This window comes from Plecotus auritus (assembly GCF_963455305.1).
Source record: "Plecotus auritus genome assembly, chromosome: 14".
Taxonomy (NCBI): domain Eukaryota; kingdom Metazoa; phylum Chordata; class Mammalia; order Chiroptera; family Vespertilionidae; genus Plecotus; species Plecotus auritus.
In genome coordinates this window covers 10,458,254-10,481,241 of record NC_137780.1, presented here as the reverse complement: position 1 = coordinate 10,481,241, position 22,988 = coordinate 10,458,254, and the positions used below count along the sequence as shown (strand labels likewise).

At 41.7% G+C, this 22,988-nt stretch overlaps 1 protein-coding gene across 8 annotated transcripts in view; it reads right to left on the bottom strand.

The window, feature by feature from the left end:
* ESRRG (estrogen related receptor gamma) overlaps window positions 1-22,988 on the bottom strand; it is a 458,151-nt gene that overhangs the window by 36,610 nt on the left and 398,553 nt on the right. For all 8 annotated transcript variants that reach the window (XM_080650913.1, XM_080650910.1, XM_080650911.1 and 5 more), the window contains 2 exons: window positions 14,215-14,325; window positions 10,400-10,561 (listed from right to left, as the gene is read on the bottom strand). In XM_080650913.1, the coding sequence (XP_080507039.1) occupies window positions 10,400-10,561; window positions 14,215-14,325 (273 nt within the window). The remainder of the gene's footprint in view (window positions 1-10,399; window positions 10,562-14,214; window positions 14,326-22,988) is intronic.

Genomic DNA, 22,988 nt, shown 5'->3' with positions numbered 1-22,988 from the left:
AGAAGAGCCAATTTACATGTCTTTTCTCTACTGAAGTTTGTGATCCCAAATTAATTCAGATGCTCATTGTGGTGAAAAGCTCCATTCTTTCCAAAACACACACACACACACACACACACACACACACACACACACACCTACTCCCGCCCTTCCAAGTTCACCATTCTCGTGTGTGGGATGACTTGAATATTTATTTCCCCGAGTAATTAGGTTACTTCCCAGCTTTCAGGAACTAAATTTGATAAGTATGATCCTGCGTTCCGTGGCTATTTTTATCTACAAAGATATAATGGATTGTACCAGAAATTCCGAGTTCAGCTGAGTAATACTTACACCCTTTTTCAGAAAGAAAACTCAGCAGTTGCTGTTTTATTTTTGAAGAAATCACTTCCCTCTGTGTGTTTAAAGAGTGCTTTTAAATTGCTCTGGGTTCCACGGAAAACTGCTTCTGTGATGCCTGAAGTCTCCAGCTGCCACACAATTTATATCTCTTTCCTCTGCTCTTTGCTTTTCAGCCATTTTCCCTGAATGTCAAAGTCAATTTAGTGCGTTTCACTTTGCTGAATAAATCAGAGGCGAAATCCTTGCTAAAAGTGAAAATTTGATTTGCTAAAAGGAGCTTAGGGCAACTATTAATCAATATATCCAGAGTGTCAAAGCCAAGGCCGGGATAGACATGCATTCATTTGGAGATTGGCTGAGGCAGATAAAGGGGGACATAAAGAGGAGGGGGGAGTGCCACCAGCCCACAGAGGGGAGGTGGGGTTAGAGTTGAAGAGAGGGTCAACGAGGAGCAAAGTGAGAAACAGAACATGTTCCCATCACATGGCTTTTCTCCCTCCGATTCTTTTAAGGTGGGGACAATTTTTAATTAAGCATTTATGGGTTATTCTAATCATACCAACTTTTATTGTAACAGTCCTCTCACAAGACACAACAGCCCTTCTTTCTTTAACTCATCAAGTAGCCTTGAGAAGAACTGAACAGAATTCCAGAGCAGAAAGGCATGAATTGGGCCAGGTCTACAGGGGGCCAATATTCTGATAATCCTCAGGTAGATTTCAGGCTATGGCAGGCTTCTGAAAGATCACGATATAGAGAAAACTGAATGACTAACCTTACCATTCAAAACAGCTGAGCAGTTACCAAGTTCTTGCTGGAAATGGTAACATTTTAAGACACAGTACATAGAAATCTGCAACACTTGGGAATGGAACGTATTTTCAAAAGCATCGGGTAATCTTTCTCTGTATAACTTGCCTCAAAAGGTATGATTTTAAGATTTACAAAAGGCAGCTCCAACCTTAAAAATTTCAATGGCCTCCCATTGCCTCCAGTATAAAATGTGATTTCCTTAGCATGATGGGGCCTTTGCCTAGGTCTCTGGCTCAGTCACCCCCTGCTGCTCCTTCCATGGGTCCATGTGACACTGTGTGACACAGCCTCATCCCTGGGGTACAGTTGTCCATTCATCTTCCTGAATCACCTACTACACTGCCAGGGTCTTGTAGGCAGAACCTGTATCCATGTGAGCACCCTTCATGCACAGTGCCTGACAGCGCACTGGATGCCTATGCTAGATAGGAAGGAAGGGAGGGAGGGAAGAAGGGAGGGAGGAAGAAAGGAAAGGAGAGAGAAAGGGAGGGAGGAAGGCAAGCAGGGAGGGAGGGAGGCAGGCAAGGAGGGGGGAGGGAGGGAGGGAGGAAGGAAGGAAGGAAGGAAGGAAGAAGGGAAGGAGGGAGGGAGGGAAGGAATAAGGGAAGGAGGGAGGGAGGGAGGGAGGGAGGGAGGGAGGGATGAAGACAAGCAGGGAGGGAGAGAGGGAGGGAGGAGACGGAGGGCACAGGGAGGGAGGAACTGACTCAAGGTTAAGTGGCGGGGCTAACGTTTGATATCTGGTTGGGTGCAAGTCACTCAATGCACTTCTGCTCCAGTTTACCTGAGCCTCTCAATCAAATTCAATGCCCAGTGAGTCTGAACAGAGTCCGGGAAACCGTCCAATCTCAGCAACCCCTCACAGAAGGACATTTCCAACTCCTCCTATGAGTAGCAAAACAGGGATTGCCTAGTCCCATTCAAATCTGTGGTCAGGGATCTCTAGGGTGCACTATCCATCCAACACCTTGATTTTTACTGATTTCAAGATGTGTCCTACACTCTCTCTTTTCATCCATCTTCCTTTCCTTTCATCTATTTTGAAAGCGTGAGAGCACTATCACAGACAACATGTAAAGATAGGGCAGTATGTTTCCTCCCGGTAGACTTATAATGGAAGGCAGGTCAGCAGTGTGGCACAAATGACAGAAAACGTGGGGGAAGTGGGTGAGGAGAGGGAAGGAAGGCATAATGAAGTTAACCATAAAAAGTCACTGAAGTGTTCTGTGGGTTTGAGTAATGTGACTAGTAATGTGAGTCAAACTCCCTGACTCTCAAGTTGACTCATCTATCCAGTGGGGACAATAAGAATAAAACCTACTTACAGAATACCTACAGGACTATTGTAGATGCCAACTAAAAGTTTGAAAGTCCTTCATAAACCAATAAAACACATATGTGCATGTACATGTATTTATGAAGCCATGGATTCATGATTCAGGGTCAAGATCTCATCACGTGTATCTGTTATATTTCCTATAGTACCAAACGCAGTGTAGACACATAGCAGATACATACGTAAATTGTATCCATGACTGCTATGAAATCATGCTTCCTCTCTGATCAGAGGCATACAAAGGCATGGCTATGTGTGGATGGCAGAAGTAACGCTGGCATAGAGGTCACAGGGCACAGGTAACTTAGCATGGCCACACAAACAATGACACTGAGAAGTAAAGACATGATGTGAGTCAAACTCCCTGACTCTCAAGTTGACTTATCTATCCAGTGCAGATACTAAGGATAAAACCCACCTACAGAATACCTGTGAGCATCTGTAACAACATTTGGGTGCCTCTTAAAGCCGGGTCTGTGTCTAAGAAACCTGCAAACTTGTTTGTTGTTGAAACTTGTCAATACTTTTTTTTTTTTTTTCTGGCAAGAGTAGCTGTAAAAGATGAAGGAATCTTTGGGAGATATTTCTGAAAGTCCTTCAGAGATATTTTTTCCACAAAATATTCCCCAGCGTGGAAGTGTATATGTCCATATCACAGTTACAGCTTCAGAAGATGATAAACATTCTGCTATTTTCGGTTTGGCCAATGAGGATGGGCTAAATTCTTTAGGACAGAATGATGGCAATATCCACACCAGCTCCTCCTGGTTAAGAAGCTCGCCCCCTTTCTACTACAACCAATATTTTTTCTGAATGTTTTTGAAATGGCTTTTATGAACACCAGCTTTTTGGATCACTTGGTTTTAACGGCAACAAAATGACAACCTTTGTGCAGCATCGTAGAGACCAAAATGAACATTCAGTATTTTATGTTTAGAACATGCTTGATAACCTGCAAATAATTACACTTATGTACATTTCCCCATTTGATTTTCATAATGTAAGTCATGGCTGTGGCCATTAATAATTTACAAATAATTACTCAACTAGCGCCACTGAAGTTTTCTGTGTACTTGTAGAATCCTTCTACGCTTACGAACCACAGCTCCAGGTACAAGGTATACAACCACCAGATACACTAAACAGAACCTCCAACTATTTGGTAGTGGAGTATACTTATAACAAGTAGTATTATTAAGTGCCAGGGCTTTAGTCTTAAATGTGCATTTTCTCCACGTATCTAAAAGATTTCACAGTTCTGAAATCATTAAGCTATGTGTACAAAAAAAAAAATAATCCTGATTAAAGAAGCTGTAATCGCTTAAATTTGTCCATAGCAAAACAGAAATTACAACTACGTGTAAATTTAGTTGAGATGCGGTGGAAGGTGGGAGCTCAGGGGCAAGGAAGAGTGTGTTTTGTGCATTTTTTAAGTCCACTAATCAATAAAAATGTATCAAGTGCCAATGATACAATCAGAAATAGCCTATTAGGTGCTATTTATATATAACTCTCTTAGTCAACGATGCCCTGTTTTCTACGCTTCAAACCATAATCACACACTTACACACATGGAAACATGTTTTGTATTACAAATGGAATTTTAACCTTACGGTAATTATTTCCACTACCCTTTCTTGTACTTTGTTACACATTCTAATCACTTAATGGTGCTACCAGTTTAAGATAAGTAATGGGGCCCGGCCGGCATGGCTCAGTGGTTGAGCGTAGACCTATGAACCAGGAGGGCAGGGTTCGATTCCCAGTCAGAGCACATGCCCGCCCGGGTTGTGGGCTCAGTCCTCAGAGGAGGACGTGCAGGAGGTAGCTCTTCAATGAATCTCTCTCATCATTGATGTTTCTCTCCCTCTCCCTTCCTCTCTAAAATCAATTTTTTTTTTAAAGGTAAGTAATGGGAATTTTTAAAAAACTCTTCTGCAACTTTGGTTGGAGGATGACATAATCTTAAAAATTGGCCTCTACGTAAAATGCTCCAGAACAATAAATGTATCTTTAAGCAGCGTTATTAGCAACAAATATTTCAAATTATTGTCTCACAAATGTATACCCTTATGTAGAAGTAGTTTACCCATGTTCTTTGGAGATTTGTCATTTCTACAAATATCTGAATATTTTTGTTGAGAAAAATTTTAAAAGTCAACGGAATGAGCCATTTTTTCCACTAAGGTTTTAACAAGATATGTTTCAGAGTAAATGGAAAACACTGGCTCTTATACTTCAGATTTCTGTTTACAATGTGAATAACTCCATATGAAGACTGTTTTATCACTTCTTTTCCTGGTGTCTTTTCTTTTAGAGCTTAATATTTCCTGCTTTCTCTTTGAAGCAAAACTGTAGGTGTTGTTTTTTTCTTTTTCTGGTTGCTGTCATTACAATAGACACGACTTAAAAAATGTGACTAAAGGGCCCCAAACTTGACCAGAGTGTTCCTTCTTTAGCTGGTAATCATTTCATTTGTCACGTTCAACGTAAACAAGCCTGGCTGAAAAACATGCCCCATTTGAAAAAGAACAAAACCGCCCAAAATGCATTCATTCACTTAACCGTTCAAATACCTCCCTGTTCTGCTGAAAACTGTCAGGCCAGATCCATGAATGTATTTAAGCCCCTGAGCTGGGTCAGCTCACACGGGCTGTGCTCTTTTCAGGGCCACCTGCCTCAGGACCTGCTCCCTCTTGGTAACCGAGGTACAGAAAATAATAATATTTTAATCAAAGGCAGAGAACAGTCACAGATCTGACTTGCAGGGCCGATAACTGTCTTATCACACCCCGAGAAACGTAGCTCTGATATCTACAAGCCTCCATTACTCCGCGGCCCATTCTCAAACAGGCCGACAATGGCAGGAGAATGAAGTGGAGTGTGCCAGCCTCCGTATCTACATAAAGGAGATTAGGGGCGACAGCGTTCCCTTTTACAGCTCAATCATATTGTGTTAGCACGCGCTTATCCGAGCGGGCCAGAATTGAAAGAGAAATAAAAAAGAGGCAGGCAGATAGGAACCAGAAAAGCGAGGCGTGAGCAATTTCTAAGGATATAAAAGGATGCTAATGGCGGGGCCCTGTCATTCTTAAGAAGGGCTATTAGGGCACCATCATCTGTTCATGTGCCCCGATGCTCCGCTGGCGAAAGTCAAGCATTTTCTAAAGCCCTCGTGATCCCTCTCTCTCTCTCTTTTTCCTTTAGGTAAAGTATGGTCATGTTTCATAACACACTTTTCCATTTATATGATTTATTTAAGTAAGACAACTAATTCTATTTACTGATTTTTTTTTTAAAAGGCCCACTCTCTATGTATTTTTCAGTGGGTTTCTGTTATTGAATTCTTCATTTTTTTCATGTAGCAAAAGAGTACATTCTCAGGGGTGCAGGAAGACGGCTAATCTTAACTTGGATGATAAACTTGATCTTTAAGAAGTGTGTGTGTGTCACCCTAGCTCAGTGGTTGGCAAACTGCGGCTCACGAGCCACATGCGGCTCGCGAGCTGCGGTTTGCCGCTCTGTTGACTAATGAGTTTGCCGACCACTGCCTAGCTGGTGTGGCTCAGTTGGTTGAGCATCGCCCCGTGTACCCAGAGGTCTCTGGTTCAGTTCCCACTAACACACGCCCAGGTTACTGGTTTAATCCCTGGTCGGGATACATACGGGAGGCAACTGATCAATGTTTTTCTCTCACATCCATGTTTCTCTCTCTCTCTCTCTCTCTCTCTCTCCCTCCCCTTGCTCTCTCTCTAAAATCAATAAAAATACATTTTAAAAAATGTGTATTTCTCTGTGTGTCATATTACACAAACTAAGAACAGGATAGGATATAGAAGGAAAAGGCTTAAATTTTATTATATTAAAAAAGGGGGGGTTCTCTAGGGTTATAAAAAAGAGTTCTTTCTTTTCTTTTAAAATTAGATTTTTATTGATTTCAGAAAGGAAGGAAGAAGGAGAGAGAGAGACAGAAACATCAATGAGGAGAATCACCGATTGGCTGAGCCTGTGATCGGAATTGAACCCGGGACCCTTCAGTCCACAGGGTGATGCTCTACCCACTGAGCCAAACCAGCGAGGGCAAGGAGTTCTTAAATTAAGACCAAGCCTGGTGAGATCTCAGTTCTGATTTGGCTTAAATTCTGGCTCTGGCCCAGTTATCAGGTCTGGGTCATATTATCAAGAACTCCATTTTACTTTCAAGGCAGAATGCCACTTTCATCTTCATATTCTCTTTGTCTTTGCACCCTAGCCCACACTGCCATGGCTGCTGTGCCCAGCATCCCTGAACCCAAGGTATACCAGCACTCCAAGAGCAGAGCATCCTTCTGACCCAAACCCTGCATGGCACAAAGCCAGCCAGAGAAAGACAAGTATCACATGATCTCATTCTCACATGGTATCTAATGAACAAAATAAATTGATGAACAAAACTGTTCCAGACACATAGAACCATGGAACAGACCCATGGAACAGACTGAGGAATCTCAGAGGGAAGGCGGAGGTGTGGGTGGGTAGGGAGAGATTAACCAGGGAACTTATATGCATATATGCATAACCCATGGACAAAGACAATAGTGTGGTGAAGGGCTGCGGGGGGGGTGGTGGTGGTGCAGGTTAGAGGGTGTCAATGGGGAAAAAAAGGACATCTGCAATACTTTCAACAATAAAAATAAATCTAATATATATATATTAAAAGAGAGTTTCAGTTAATTCTTATTTTGCTAATCCCTTTCTGAAGAACCAAGATACTCCTTGAAATCATTTATTTTTTTAAATATATTTTTATTAATTTCAGAGAGGAAGGGAGAGGGAGAGATAGAAACATCAATGATGATCCCCCTCTATGGGGGATCCAGGCCACAAACTGGGTCTGTGCCCTGACCTAGAATCAAACCATGACCTCCTGATTCATAGGCTGATGCTCAACCACTGAGCCACAGGTGCTGAGCTCCTTGCAATCATTTACAGCACCCACAGGGTGTCACAAAAACCAGCGCTGTGAGTCACCACTCCACAGTGACCGGCTCTGGCATTTACTACAGAGAGAGAATAACATCAGTGCTCACCAATGCTAAGCCCCCATTTAAGACTGAACACATAATTGTACAGTAGTTGCTTCCACTACTGCAATTGCTGTTGCTCATAGTTATTTAAAGTTACAGTCTTCCCCAGTCACCAGAGCCCCTCTATGGGGACAAGTTCCTGTGTAAGCTGGCATTTCTACTCCGATGCATGACTGGTCCCACAGATTCAGCACTGCCTTTTTCTTACCAGGGAACGCCAGAAGGAGGTGTTGAGTTTTATGGGGCCTTATCATGGAATGTCTGTACCACACCCAAATACTGGCTTAACATCTCCCTGACACCAGGGAGAACTGGGGAGAGTTCTCTGAAACATGGTGGTTTGAAGTCATGGTGACATAGACTTGCATGCTAATAACAGTATCATCATTATTATTTTGAAACTAGAGGCCCAGTGCATGAAATTCATGCACTCGGGGCGGGGGGGGGTCCCTCAGCCCAGACTGTGCCCTCTTGCAGTCCGGGACCCCTCAGGGGATGTCCACCTGCTGGGGATCAGGCCTAAGCCAGCAGTCAGACATCCCTCTCACAGTCTGGGACCCCTTGCTTCTTACCATTCACCTGCAGTGGAGGTGGGAGAGGCTCCTGCCACTGCTGCTGTGCTCACCAGCCATGAGCCCGGCTTCTGGACGAGTGGTGTTCCCCTGGGGAATGCACTGACCACCAGGGAGCAGCTCCTGTGTTGAGCGTCTGCCCTTTGGTGGTCAGTGCCCATCATAGTGACCGGTCGTTCCACTGTTCGGTTGATTTGCATATTAGGGTTTTATTATATAGGGTAGTTCTTTCAAATGCAACCAACCAGGCACCAAAATATCCTAATCCCACTGCAGGAAGCAATGCTGACTGTATGCTTTGAAGGCACAGGGTACATTTGTGGAGTGTGTACGTGTTTTCCCCTGTCTCTGCCCCAGATCTACCTGTCTGTGAATTAAGGGTGATAATAACCAATTCCTGGGATGGAACAATGGTTCTCAGTTGGGGACAGCTCAACTTTGCTCCCCAGAGGTCGTGTGGCAGTGATAGTTTCAACATGTAATTATATATGTGTATGTATAAAATAATAGAATATATAAATATAAATGGCTATATTTATATATAAATACACACACACACACACACACACACACACACACACTAGAGGCCTGGTGCATGAAATTCATGCACTAGGGGGGTGTCCCTCAGCCCAACCTGCACCCTCTCCAATCTGGGACCCCTCAGGGGATGTCTGACTGACTTCCGGTTGGTCGAGCCTCCGGTTGTGACGGACCCAGGGTTTTTATATATTAGGATTGATAATCTAAAAAAGTATCCATGGAAACTTCGCCAAATGTTAATCTTGTATCTTTTGGCTCTAAAACCCTTCCTAACACTTTCCTTCTGGGTAAGTTTATATTTATCATTCAAGCAAATTCTGACTGTTGCCACTGCCACCATTCCCAAATCAAATGTCTTAATATATATATATATATATATATATATATATATATATATATATATATATATTATATATATTTTTTTGCTTTTCCTAAAAGTTATATAGATGTGATGACAATCCCAATGCAATGCCACCTATCCATATGATCCAATTCTCATGCTTTTTGTATGCGCAGCGACCCCTGTGTAGGTATTGTCTGAAGAACACACTCCAGCTCACCTATTTAACTAGTTTTGACTTAATTTGGGGTGCTTTATTAGCAAACAGTGTAAGACAGAGTAGCCGGTATAATACAGAGTGATGTTTAAATTAGTTTACAATTTGCTTGGCCTCATCGAGAACAGCCCCGAACAAAGCCATTCAGAAACGTCAGCTGTGTCGCTAACCACTGTAACAAATTGTCGCCTGAGCGCTGCACACCTAATGACTTCAAATTAGCTTCCCTGCGATACTGCCTGACAGTTCGTTACGACTGTTAGCAACATAGCTGGCGTATCATGACCAATAAATTGGTTTCAGTGTGGGCTGGGAAAGGGACTTCCATCAATTTGATTAAAGAAATTACTGTAGCATTCAAAGCATAAAGACAAACTAGTTTAAGGAGACAGAAATGAGTTAACTGTAACCAGGAAAGCCTGGCTCACCATTGAAAAACTTCCTTCTAAGCGATTTGAAGATCAACATTCAAGCAAACAAAAAATAATAATTCTAGACGACTAGACTTCTCAGAATCTGTGGTTGGGCACAGGTTTGATATGACAGGATGGGTCAAGAAAGAAAAGGAAGAGGCTAGTTTAAAAGACTACTTTGAAGTTACCACAGGAGAAAATTTCCAATGTCAATGTAACATTTCTTTTCATTAATTTCTATATAAATTCATGGTGAACATCTCATTGTAAACCAAAGCAAAGCTCGTGAATATGAATAGTATATAAATAAACAGTATAAACAGCCGCCATGAACAACAAAATGAATTATTCTTAAAAAGAAGGAAACAAATTTACATTAAACGACTGGTGACAAAAACACCTTTTACCATGAAAATAAAAGTAGAAGCATTTCCTTAGGAGAAAGCTCAGAATTTTAAAAGGAATAAAGAACTGTGTTGTTGGTTTTTAAAATTATATTGTCTTTATCTTACATTGGCAATAGTACATCCATATAGGAAAATATAATTAACAAGAGTTCAAGTTGGTACAGATAGAAAAAGGTTTAGGGTTCTATGAAGATCAGCAAAGCTTTAAATTAAGTATAATAAAAAAAAAGGTAAATGTTAAAAAAAATCCCAAAGAGAAAATGTAGAATTTGCCAAATGTACATATACCACCTACAGAATGAACTACAATGTTTTCCTTTTCTTTTAAAAAAATTTTTTTTCAGAGCATGTACCTGGAATATGCTTGGCCCATCCAATGATCACCACCAGCTCTCGGTCGGCCAAGTCGCACAGCGTGGTGAGGGCTTTGATGTCGCTGTCGGGGACGGTGGGGTCAGGCATGGCATAGATCTTCTCCGGTTCAGCCACCAACAAATGGGAAACAATCTTGTTATCTGCAGGATCAGACCAGAGCACTGCGAGATCACTAGTAGCATCATCCTTCTTTTACAAACCTCAGAGCATGTTGGCTTTTGAACAGGAATTCAAATTGCCTACAAGAAACCCAACGCATTCTACTCAGGGTTCCCTATAGGCACGTTAACCAGCGTTCGGAACACATATAGCGAGACAGAGCGGCTGTAGTCCTAACAGGTGCATTCCTGTCTTCGTCTTCTCCTGGGCTCTACCTGCCTCTGTGGGAATGCAGCCTCTCTCCTGGAATGAAAACGTTTGTAGCAAACAGATAAGAGAAGTTAGATGCTCTCTGGGTTCACGCGTTACGTCTTAAGTGGCATTTGGGGGAGCAGGTTAAGTAGTAGACAACAGCGTTAAGATAAAAACGCACAGCCAAGCACTGAAATCTGGAATATAATGTGGAAGGCAAAGAACTACTAATGCCCATAGTCATCATGGGCCTGAAAGTCCTTAATGGTCTTAATTCCTTTAAAGAAGAGCAATGGTCAGAGCCCTCCTGCTTGGGTGAATTAGGGACTCTTTGTGGGACGCACTAAATAGGAACTTTTTTTCCTTCCCCTTCTCCCTGCATACTAGCCAATCTCAAAACAGACAATATCGGTTTCCAGAAAAATAGTCCTATTTAAATGGTACAATGTGTTCTCCATGGAGTGTCTAATTCTTCAATCCTCTATTTTCATCTGTTGTCTTTAGCTCATTTTCTGGTTCAGATTTATCTGTCTGAAATTTATGATTTATGTTTTTAAAAACCTTTGTAAAATAAACACTGGAGACAAATGAAAAGCATCACATCAGATGTGTTTTACTGCCCGGGGCGTGTGCGGGTTTATGGACGGGCTGCAAAGGCTCGCTAGCGGAGTGGTTTTTCTGCTCGGCCCCATTTTCCATGTCTGTGCGTAGCTTTAGATTTTTGTACTTTCTGCTAAGTGGGGAGATGGAAATGGGTGAAAATAAATATTTCCATGTTCTATGTACTATATGACTCTGGGAAAAATGGGGCATTAAATGGGATTTTTGTGAGCAAAGCTGAAGTTTCCTCTCTGTTTACTATGCCATTTTCCTTTCACTATAACTTTTTAACCCAAATTGAACGTCAGCCTATACATTTGAATCGAACATAACATTCTTTGAATCGCCTTTACCATGATAACAAGGAGACTCATCCAAACCATAGAGTATTTTTTTCTGACATATTTTAAAACGTTATTATTACGGCTCCCATAGGAATTACATATATTGCCAATCATCAACAGATAACCATTCATTGGCAGTAATATTCAATTATCATGAAACTGCAGATTTGGAAGAAAATATCCTGAAATGCCACAGTTTCTGATGAACATTAAAGTTAAATAGAGAGTCCTTGTAATTTTATTTATTTATTTATTTATTTAATTTATTTATTTATTTAATTTATTTATTTATTTATTTTTTTACTTTGCAGGATCTGCAGAGAATGGCATTGGTTTCCTGTATGTGCTCGAGAAACAACACCCTGTAGTTTTAGTCTCGCTTGGAAAAGTCTCCACTTCCCTAGCTCTGACAATCAACAAAACCTTTGAGCAACCACTGGATTCCCAGTCTAGAGGAAAATGCAGTGATAAAGGGCACAGACAGGGAACCGAAGGAAACCCTGAAATTCCAGTTCTTATTTATCACAGGAAACATGCTACCTGTTTCAGCCACGCCAACAGGCACTTCGCTTGGGGTCAGAGAAATGGGGTGGGAGCTTGGAAATGCCCATCATTCAGAAGACGGAATAGCCCACAGCACTGCTTCTAGGTAAATCTTATTTAATGTTTCCCTAATTAGAATCAATAGAACCCAATTTCCACTCCGGGGCTTTTGCGCTACCCAATCAGTCAGGTTCCAGAAATCTCCCCAGCCACTTTCCGCCTACGGCCCAAGTACCGTCTCTTGACACTTATCCGACAGGATCTGAAAATTAAGTTTTATAAATGTTTGTTACCAAAACACACTAATTGGATGGACTCAGGAAAATTAACACAGAGGCCTTGAGATAATGAGTAATGATTTATTAGGAACCCTCTTTATCTCAGACAAATGAAGCTCACTGAAATTGCTCTAATCTCCTTAAAGGTACTTGACATGCCACTTCCCAATTCCTCAGGTTTACGCCCCAAACCATAGACTTTCCTTTATCATGGGCTGGTGTGCATTTTTCTCTCCGGAGAGGAAATTATCAATGGTTTTGGTCAATGTTTGCATAAAATGAATGAGAAATGGGCACTCTGTGTATTACTGAGTCCAGGCAAACTAAACCTCTAATGAAATTAAGCATTAGTGTTTATTGCACTTTATTGTATTATCAGAAAGTTGTGGGGTTTTTTTATTATAATGTGCAAAATCTGCTTAATGCAGTCTGGGATTGTATTTGCAGAATGCCAAAGAGCTTATGCAGGCTGCGGAGAAGATGCCAGATTGGACAATTGAAGGTATAATCAACATAATGTTTTTTGGAAAGGCAAAAGGAAACTATGCCATATGTTCACTTAAGCTTTAATTTTATGTAAAACTGGTTGTTTTCCCTTTGACATAGCTGAAATGTCCTTTCGTTTACAGTTCAGGGTCTGTTTTATTTATTTAACCCATCCCCATATGCTCAGTGTACGGTGCGCAGCAGCGACCCCTCCTGGAGAGTCTGAATTAGGAGCAGACACACTTCTCTTCCCTTGAAAGCAGATAACAACAAAATACCCGTGTCTTTTCTGGAACTGCTATCAATGTGAGTGAGTGCTGGGCGTGTTTCCTGAGACAAAGACAGCTGAATGCCAGCACTGTCTCCACTAAGTCTTCTCGGTGGCTGATATGAACTCTTTGCATAAACCCCCTAAAATGCTAGGGCCGTTGCACGGCAGCTGTTAACTGATTTTTCAGCAAATGGGATACAGTTATTGCCTCAATCTATATTCCAGCTCTTTTACTTAATGGCAAAGAGAACGGGGCTTGCATTTTAGCACCGTACCTTCGCCCCTTCCAATGGCAACCTGGCATTAGGAAACCACGGGCTCTTAAAAAACAATTCATGATGCCCATAAGGACACCTGAGACGGAACCATCAACCTATGCTTGTTATTAGCGGGGCCCATTCTTGTTTTAATCTATTGCTCGCTAGTGTGTTAACCTTCTCTAGCTGCAAATTAATGAGGCTCCTAATGTATTTTCATGGGGAGGTTGAGCAGTCAAACTCATTTAGTTAGCGAAAACTACAAAAATCACTTTCTTGTGAAATCTGAAACTAACAGCTCCAATGAACTAATGATCACAGTATGATCCATTTGATATACCTCTGAAAATAAAAGGAACCCGTAAATGTAAAATCCGCACTATATAAGCAATGCCTCCATGTGCTTCCGCTTCCACAAAATGACTGGGTGAGTAAAGGGAGGGGCGAGAAAAACCACAGGAAAGGAAAAGATCATTAGTTGAGTTGCTGTTGCCCCTCAAAAAGGCAATCCTTGGGATTAGAGCCATGGCCCCCCAACAAAGACAAGCCTCCTTGGAGTCTGCAGGGACGGGCATGCCAAAGTGGTACAGAGCCAACGGGGGTGGGAGACGTGGGAGGGGGGATGCTGAGTGCTGGGCAACCAGACGTGTCTGCTGTACTTACATGGCTTTTTGGCTGGCTGAACCAGCTGGGGGTTCAGGTAGGGGCTGTTCTCCGCATCTATTCTGCGCTTGTACTTCTGCCGGCCTCCACGTACTCTGTCAAGACGCACTCCTGTGGGCAAAGACAGTCACATGTTTACTATGGAGGTAGATATCTTCAAAAACCAATTCACTGCATAGAGAGCATCACCCATGGGTGCTGGGAAATGGACAACTGATTCAGAATAGTCAAGGGGTATGAGAGGGACGGAAAAAAAGTGGCTACACCAAGATTACCAGGGATTGGAAACCAAATCTAGGAGAGGATAATAAACTGGATAGACATTTTATGCAAGGCCGTCAAAGTGACATGTACACCTCAAAGAAAAGGCACGTTTCATGTGAATTAATACAATGAAACTGTTTCTCAAATTAAAGACAGTGGCCATTTGTATCCTCTATGTCAGTTTCCCCTGAAAGCTCTATATGTAGGATCAGGTAGACCAGTCGGCCAGCTACCCAATCCTGGGGTTACCAGAAGACCCTGTGGAATTGAAATGCACTGGAAGTACCTACATGCCAAGGAGATGAGAAGCAAGGATTTTTCCATATTACCCTATCCCATATTCATGTTTCGGAAGGAGAATGTTATTTACATTTTGGGACACATCTGTATTTTCCTTCAAATGAGAGAAAGCTGGGAGTTGGTTTTGACTGAACCAACAGGATAGAAAGAGGAGCTTCCTGAAAGAATCCAGACTAGGGTGTCAAAGAAGGGGTAAGTTCGCAGGGCAGAGCTGGAGGGGGAAGTTAGGAAGAAGGCAAAAGTAAAATCTTCTCCCAAAGAGTGATGGGTTGGGTCAAGATGCAGGGAGTTTTGCTGGCAGTGAGTTTAAGAGATCAAGAGCAAAAAGGAAAGGAAAGGGATGAAAAATAATGTTTTATTTATATGAGGGAGTGGTGGGGAAGAGCTTGTTAATAACAACCTGATTTCCAGTGTGACTGTAAATTTTAGAACAGGACCTTATAAAACCATTGTCAAACAAAGACAAGGTTACCTGGGAGTAAGAGTGAGGAGAGAGCCTCTTTTTTTGGTAGTAGGTTGTATCTTAAACCGTGTAACATTCTCCATTAGTAAATTCAACCAAGCAATGCATCACACATATTTTGGCATTTTTCAAACTGAGTACAAAATAGATTTGGTTTAATAGCATCATTAGTTTTATTATTTTACTGAAGGGCCTCTCAGAGCCTTGAATAAGCACACAACCTCTGCAAAACTCTCAGCGGGAGCTATGGCCTAGGCAGTGCTTTTGTAAATCAATCTAAGGATCTAGTTTGGGGAATATTATTAACTAGAGGCCCAGTGCATGAAATTCGTGCATGCGGGGGGTGTCCCTCAGCCCAGCCTGCACCCTCTCCAATCTGGGACATCCCTCTCATAATCCAGGACTGCTGGCTCCCAACTGCTCGCCTGCCTGCCTTCCTGATTGCCCCTAACCGCTTCTGCCTGCTAGCCTGATCACCCCCTAACCACTCCCCTGCCAGCCTGATTGATGCCTAACTGCTCCCTGCCAGTCTGTTTGCCCCCAACTGCCCTCCTCTGTCAGCCTGGTCACCCTAACTGCCCTCCCTTGCAGGCCTGGTCCCTCCCAACTGCCCTCCCCTGCTGGCCTGATTGCCCACAACTGTCCTCCCTTGTAGGCCTAGTCCCTCCCAACTGCCCTCCCCTGCTGGCCATCTTGTGGTGGCCATCTTGTGGTGGCCATCTTGTGCCCACCTGGGGCCAGGATCTTTGACCATATGGGGGCAGCCATCTTGTGTGTTGGAGTGATGGTCAATCTGCATATTACTCTTTTATTAGATAGGATAGAGGCCTGGTGCATGGGTGGGAGCCAGCTGGTTTGCTCTGAAGGGTGTCCCGGTTCAGGGTGGGGGGTTCCCTTGGGGAGTGGGGCGGCCTGGGCGAGGGGCCTGTGGTGGTTTGCAGGCCAGCCACGCCCCCCGGTGACCCAAGCGGAGGCACTGATATCTGGGATTTATTTATCTTCTACAATTGAAGCTTTGTAGCCTTAAGTGGAGGCCTGGGCCGGCCAGGGTGTGCAGAAAGCTTGGCTTCCTCCATCATCAGGGAAACCCCAGCCTCCCTCCTGCTCTCTCTGTGGCTGCAGGCATCTTGGTTGGGGTTAATTTGCATACTCGCTCCTGATTGGCTAGTGGGTGTGACTTGTGGGTGTAGCAGAGTGATGGTTAATTTGCATATTGCTCTTTTATTAGATAGGATACAACATAATATGTGAGTTGTGGGTTACCTAAGGTGTAGGAAACAGTTTGGGAAAGGCTGATAAATCTCTAGGTGAATCCCAAAGGTCAGTATATATACACAAATGGTAAGGATTATTAGTGATCCATAAAATAAAGAAACACAAATTTTTATATTATCTTAATAATAAATACTCCTTTTAGAGTTGATGGTCTTTTAGTGAAACACACAAACACACTGGTTTCTAGACAAAGCCTGAAATGCCATATTGAAACACCAAAGCAGAATTGAACTAAAATCAGTAGACAATTTCAAGAACAAATAAGCAGGTTTAGACAAATAAATATCAAAAAACAAAGAGACTGGGTATACTACGTATTCACTGAAAATAACAGTGAATGCCACAAAAAAGCTATATGCCATGGCATCATAAATTATCCCTAAATAGTATATAAAGACTATGTTTAAAAAAAAGCATAATTTGTAAATGAGAATGGTTGAGTTGTTTTTTAAGTCTTTTGTTAACTAGCTCTGTAAACTTCAATGAGTTCCTTAACTTATTTCCTTTTCCATATATGAGATGGATGGAAAGACAATATTCTCTTTAAATTTTTGTTGTGATGATCTAATGTTTATCCTATATAATAAAAGCCCAGTGACCAAAGAGTGGAATGACCAGAACAACTGGTCGACCAGTCGCTATGATGCACACTGACCACCAGGGGGAAGATGCTCAAAGCAGGAGCTGCACCCTGGTGGTCAGTGCACTCCCACAGTGGGAGTGCTGCTTGGCTGACCGGGATAAGCAGCACTCCCACAGCAGGCCGCCCTCACAGGCCATGCACGCCCCCCCACCCCCCCCCCCCCACCGCCAGTGCACAAATCCCATGCACCGGGCCCCTAGTATTAATATATTAATGCAATTGTATATTATACAAATGTAATACTAAAATATTTTATAAACCTTAAAATGCCAAGGAAAATAAAGTCACTATCTCATAATTTTGTTGAAATATTGCTATATTATTTTATTAAAAGATATGTTACATCATGCTTATTTATTGAAAATCCATTCCCATGGAGTTTGACAGTCTACCCTGCCTCAGTTCTGCATGTAAACAGATTTGAGGTATGATGGAGTGGTAAGATAATTCAAAAACACAAGCCAAATAATGATATTATATGATGTCTAAGTGACTTATAGAATTATTTGGTATCCCATTCTATTTACTATTCACTCCTGTCACTAATAATATCATTTATGTATGTGATTATTTTAGAATAGACAGAGAAATGAACCCAAATTCCATCAAAAAGAAGAATGTTTTCCCTGAGTTTGCTTTAAGCACACAATACAAATTTGAGAAGAGAACTGATAATTATCCAATTAACCTGATACACGTAAAAGCCTCAAACTATTTTAGCAGAAACAAATAAACAAACAAAATAACAATATTTACAATCAGGACCTGAGAAATCCAGATTTTCTCTGAACAAACACTAATCTAATCCAAATATTTCCATGAAAGGGCAATTTCACATCTTTTCACATCTTTACAATCTTAAACACAAACAATTTCTGTTTCAATGTCATTTGTAAGCCAGTTTGAAAAAAGTTTAAAAATAAGATTTCTCTGAGGAAATAAAATACCCACTATATCCAATATTTGACAGGATTTGAAGTTAATTGAGGCATCTGGATTTTCCATTCAGGTGGAGACTGCCCTTATCTTTTTTTTTTTTTACTAACAGATTTTAATAGTTGACATTACCTACAAGTAGAGCATTTCCTCCCACACTGCTGCCTCTCTCAAATACTGCGTGAGCCTACGTGGCCACAAGGGAATTGCAAATCTCACACACTGTCAGAATTTACAAAATTGGGAACGCAAGACTAGGGCAAGGAGGAAAAAAAATATGCTGGGAGGCAAATAAACTCCAAGATACGTAAAGCAGTTTAGCACCAGGGCTTCTAAGTCAGCTAATTTTAAGTCTGCATTTTATGCCCAAATGCAAATTTTTATATGATGTAGTCCAAAGTCAAAAGTATTGTTCGCATTTTTAACCGTGCAAAGTCTGAGGCATTTCATAGAACAGCAAAAGCCTTCCCTGCGGAGAATTACCCAGGATGTCCTAGCCTACTTCCCAAGTTAAAAACATGCCTTAGACACTGTTCCCAAACAAAGGTTTGCTGTACACCTGAACTGCAAAGGCAACTCCTTCCCTGGAATACTTATGAAAGATGCAAAGGGTCACATTAAAGTAACAATACTTTTTAAAAAAAGAGAATGAAGTGAATGGCTACTAAATTAAGAGTTGTATTAAATAAATGCAATCAGCCCGGCTGTCGTGGCTCATGGTTGAGCGTCAACCTATGAACCAAGGAGGTCACGGTTCAATTCCCGGTCAGGGCACATGTCCGGGTTGCGGGCTCGATCCTCAGTACGGGGCGTGCAGGAGGCAGCGATCAACGATTCTCTCGCATCATTGATGTTTCTATCTCTCTCTCCTTTCCTCTCTGATAACAATAAAAAAAATATTTTTTTAAAAAAGGAATTTGAAATAACCACAGACAAAGTGTTTTGCAGGGGCACACTGTTGCATCGGGGGTAAAAGAACTTCCTCGGAAGCACAGCACAGAGCCCTAACCTATGACACGTAGGCGTACAAATTAGGTCATTGCAACAGGTGACACGTTTTAATTGAATGTCTTCTGTCTGTGATTCTGACAAAAGGTGAATGGAAATAAATGAGTCTGGCAAGACGGCCCTGAGCTTTACAATAGCCAATATCTCATTATTTTTAAACAGCTATCTATAAACTGATGCTGACAAGCCCTGAGCCTTTTATTTCTGCTCAAGATGAGGTGGCTGTGAAGGGGTGGGTGGGGGGGAGAAAAAAGAAAAAGGGGATGCCGAACATTACATTAAACATGCAATACCGACCACTATCACTTCCCGATTTAATTAAAGGAAATCTCCCATTCGAAGGGCACTATTTCTTACTTTGTGTGATGTCAGAAAGAACGAGAGAGAGCATGCTTGGCCTGCATTTGCTAAACATAGACTGCCTTTTTAAAAAGAAAAACAAAAGAAAGTATTCTCTTTCCTTCTTTTTGCCTATTAAAAATTTCATAAATTGCCTGGCTGTGTGGCTCAGTGGTTGAGCGTTGACCTATGAACCAGGGAGTCACGGTTGGATTCCCGGTAAGGGCACATGCCTGGGGTTGTGGACTTGATCCCCAGTGTGGGGCATGCAGGAAGCAGCCAATCCATGATGTTTCTCTCTCATTGATGTTTCTATCTTTCTCCCTCTCCCTTTCTCTCTGAAATCAATAAAAATATCTTTAAAAATAATAATAATAAACAGTGGGGAAATGCATACTCCCGGGGCCAAAAAGGAAGTTGTGCATTAAAGTGCTGAGCCTGGTGGAGTCCACAGTCCATGCATTTCTTCTTAAATTAGGATGTGCAAACGTGTGTGAAAGAATACAGAGAACACTAGTGATATTTCCAGATGTCCAATATGCCGGGTCTCATCGTTGGAAAGCCTGGACCTGAACCAGGTTGTGAATTTCCTGGTTCACTTCCCTGTGTGTTGCTGTTATGTGGGGGATAAGAAGGGGAGGGTTAAAACAGTGCACAATGCTGGGAGGTATCACTGCATCCTAAATGGTGCCAATGAGAGACAAACGCACTTCTCCGGTCACAAGGCAGCTCAAGACCAGATCCTGGGAGGAAGGCCTCCACGTGGGACACCCTCATGAAGGAGGAGGCAGAATTTCCAGTGAAAATCTCCTTGCAATTTCCCAAACCGTCTTCTCTTCCTTGTTCCTGCCCACAAGGTCTATCTACCTGTTTGAAACACAATCTGGGTTAAAATCAAACTTCAAGATATTTTATTTATTTTGCATATTCATACTAATTTCACAAAAAAATTTGAGGGTTGAGGGCATGGTGAGAAAAGATACTTTAGTTGAAACAGCTTCCAAAGATTAAAATTCAGCCAAACGAATTTGGTATATGTATTAATTATGTATTACTCATCATGCACATGCCTGCCACTTAGAAGGCACTAAAAAATACTAAGTGAGCCCTAGCAGGCTTGGCTCAGTGGATAGAGCATTGGCCTACAGACTGAAAGGTTCCGGGTTCAGTTCTGGTCAAGGGCACATGCCCTGGTTGCGGGCATGCAGGAGGGAGCTGATCAATGATTCTCCCTCATCATTGATGTTTCTCTTTTTCTCTCTCCTCCCTTCCTCTCTGAAATCAATAAAAATGTATTTTAAAAAACTAAGTGAATAAACAAATGTACAAAGTGCTTTCTAGCCATGCACTAATTAGGGGTCTTTCATTTGATTGCTTTTCTTTTGATACTTCTACTAAACCCAAAATGTATACACAGAAAGGTAGGAACCTCTTGTCAATAACTCTTGTGTATTGTTTTCCTTAATATAGTAGTATATGCTAACTTTAGAAAGGTACACAAAACTCAAAGACAACAAAATAGCAGGAAGCACTGAAAAAAAAACTTTGTTTAAAAGGACGACAGCAGAATTTAATTTTGTTCAATATGCATCCTGAACATCATACGAGGAAACCGCATTTGATTTTCTGGAAATGCCTCAGAGAAATCCTAAGAAAAACTGACTGATGAGAATTTTATTTAGATACTGAATATTGAGCAAGAAAGACCATAAGTGCCCATCTTGGGAAATTTGACAAATGAAGGAACCGTTGTTCCCTTTCTGAGGCATTTCTATTGCTCTCCTGGCTGGAAGCAGATGAATGAGTTTGATCACGTGTTGAGCTCTCTCCCAGCTCCGAGATTCTATGAATGAAATGCGGTACTTAAAACGACGGAATTGACCCATGGACTCAAAGTACAGCTGCCTTGGCAGTTGGAAGCATCAACACACTTCATATTTTAAATCAGGGAAGACCAGAGCCAAATGGACGGCACTAATCAACCAGAAGGGCAGAAGGCTTTCTGGCACAGGTCTTCGCGCTCCCCTCCCGGTGACCTTGGCCAAATGCATTTCCTTTTGTTCTTGACGAGAATCAAGCAAACAAAGTGCCCGTGTTTGAAAAATGCTTCTAGCTTATTACCGCATTAGAGAAAGATCGATGCCTGTTGCACATCGCCATGGAGATGAAGTATGAGAGATCGTACAAAGCTTCGGATTTGATTTTACAACATATGGACTAGTTTGTGCCAAGGAGAGGAAAATATGACCTAATAACAGATATTTTGAAGACAACCAATGAGTAGTGAATGGCTATTCTGTTATGTAACTGAATTTCATCTGTGGTTTAAAAAAATAAAAAGGCATTTGGATAGTCTGGCTGGCTTGGCTCTGTGGTTCAGCACTGACCTATGCACCAGGAGGTCACAGGCTTGATTCCCAGTCAGGGCACATGCCCGGGTTGTGGGGGGCTCCATCCCCAGTAGGGGGTATAAAGGAGGCAGCTGATCAATGATTTTCTCTCATCATTGATGTTTCTCTCTCTCTCTCTCCATCTCCCTTCCTCTCTGAAATCAATAAAGTTATTTAAAAAAAAGCAATATCAATTTCACTGTATTCTGATAAAGTAGCATATGGACTTTTTTTTTGGGGGGGGGGGGGAAGAAGGGTTAGTGAACTGTAGAAAGGAAGCAATGTTCCAAGCTTCTCTGTGAACTTTCATTCCAATAGTTAGAGTGCATGTCTATCAAATCGCTTATGAGGACAAATTTATGAAAAACAACCATGAGTAAAGCTTCGTTCTTAATAAGAAACATGAATATGTATGCAATTTTAGCCAGACTAAATGAACCCAAAAATGAATAAATAAAAAAATAAGGACACTAATTGTCACAAGAGAAGGCTTGTCTTCCTTTCGGCTCTGGGAGCATTTATATTTAGAGTTTCAAAAGAGAATTCACAGTTTTAAACACAACAATTCAGAAGGAGACAAAAAGCAAAGGAATCTAAAATGAAACCACTATGGAGCAAGAAGCATGTACAGTGTCCGCCCCCCTTAGTAATAAACCTTTTTACACCAGGGATAGCTGTAGGCTGGATAGGAACATAATACATGACAGTTAGTGTTCACGCAATAGTATGTGATGGCTGAGATGTGTCCATTTCCTAAGCAGGACTCTACTTAGAAAGCTTACAGTGAGCCATTAATCCTAATTTTTCATTAAACCTCTTTGGAAACTGCACAAGCTCTGAACAGAGTAAAATCCGATGTTAGCAGCAACAGTGTAAGCATGAACTATAGCCAAGAGAGTTGTGTGAATTCCTCCACGTCTCTGGAGGCATGGGACATTAACATGTGTTCCCCTGGCTAAAGCTCAATCATCAATTAATTTGAACCAGTATCAATACATAAGCGGATTCCACCTGTGATTCCACCTTCATTTTCAGTCTAATGGTTTCATTTGAATGGTGTCCATGGATCATTGGAGATTTTAGCATCTGAAATCAGTACTATTTGAGTTTAGCAAACTTGCAAATTATGCTGCCTTATGTCTCTCGTCTCCATGGG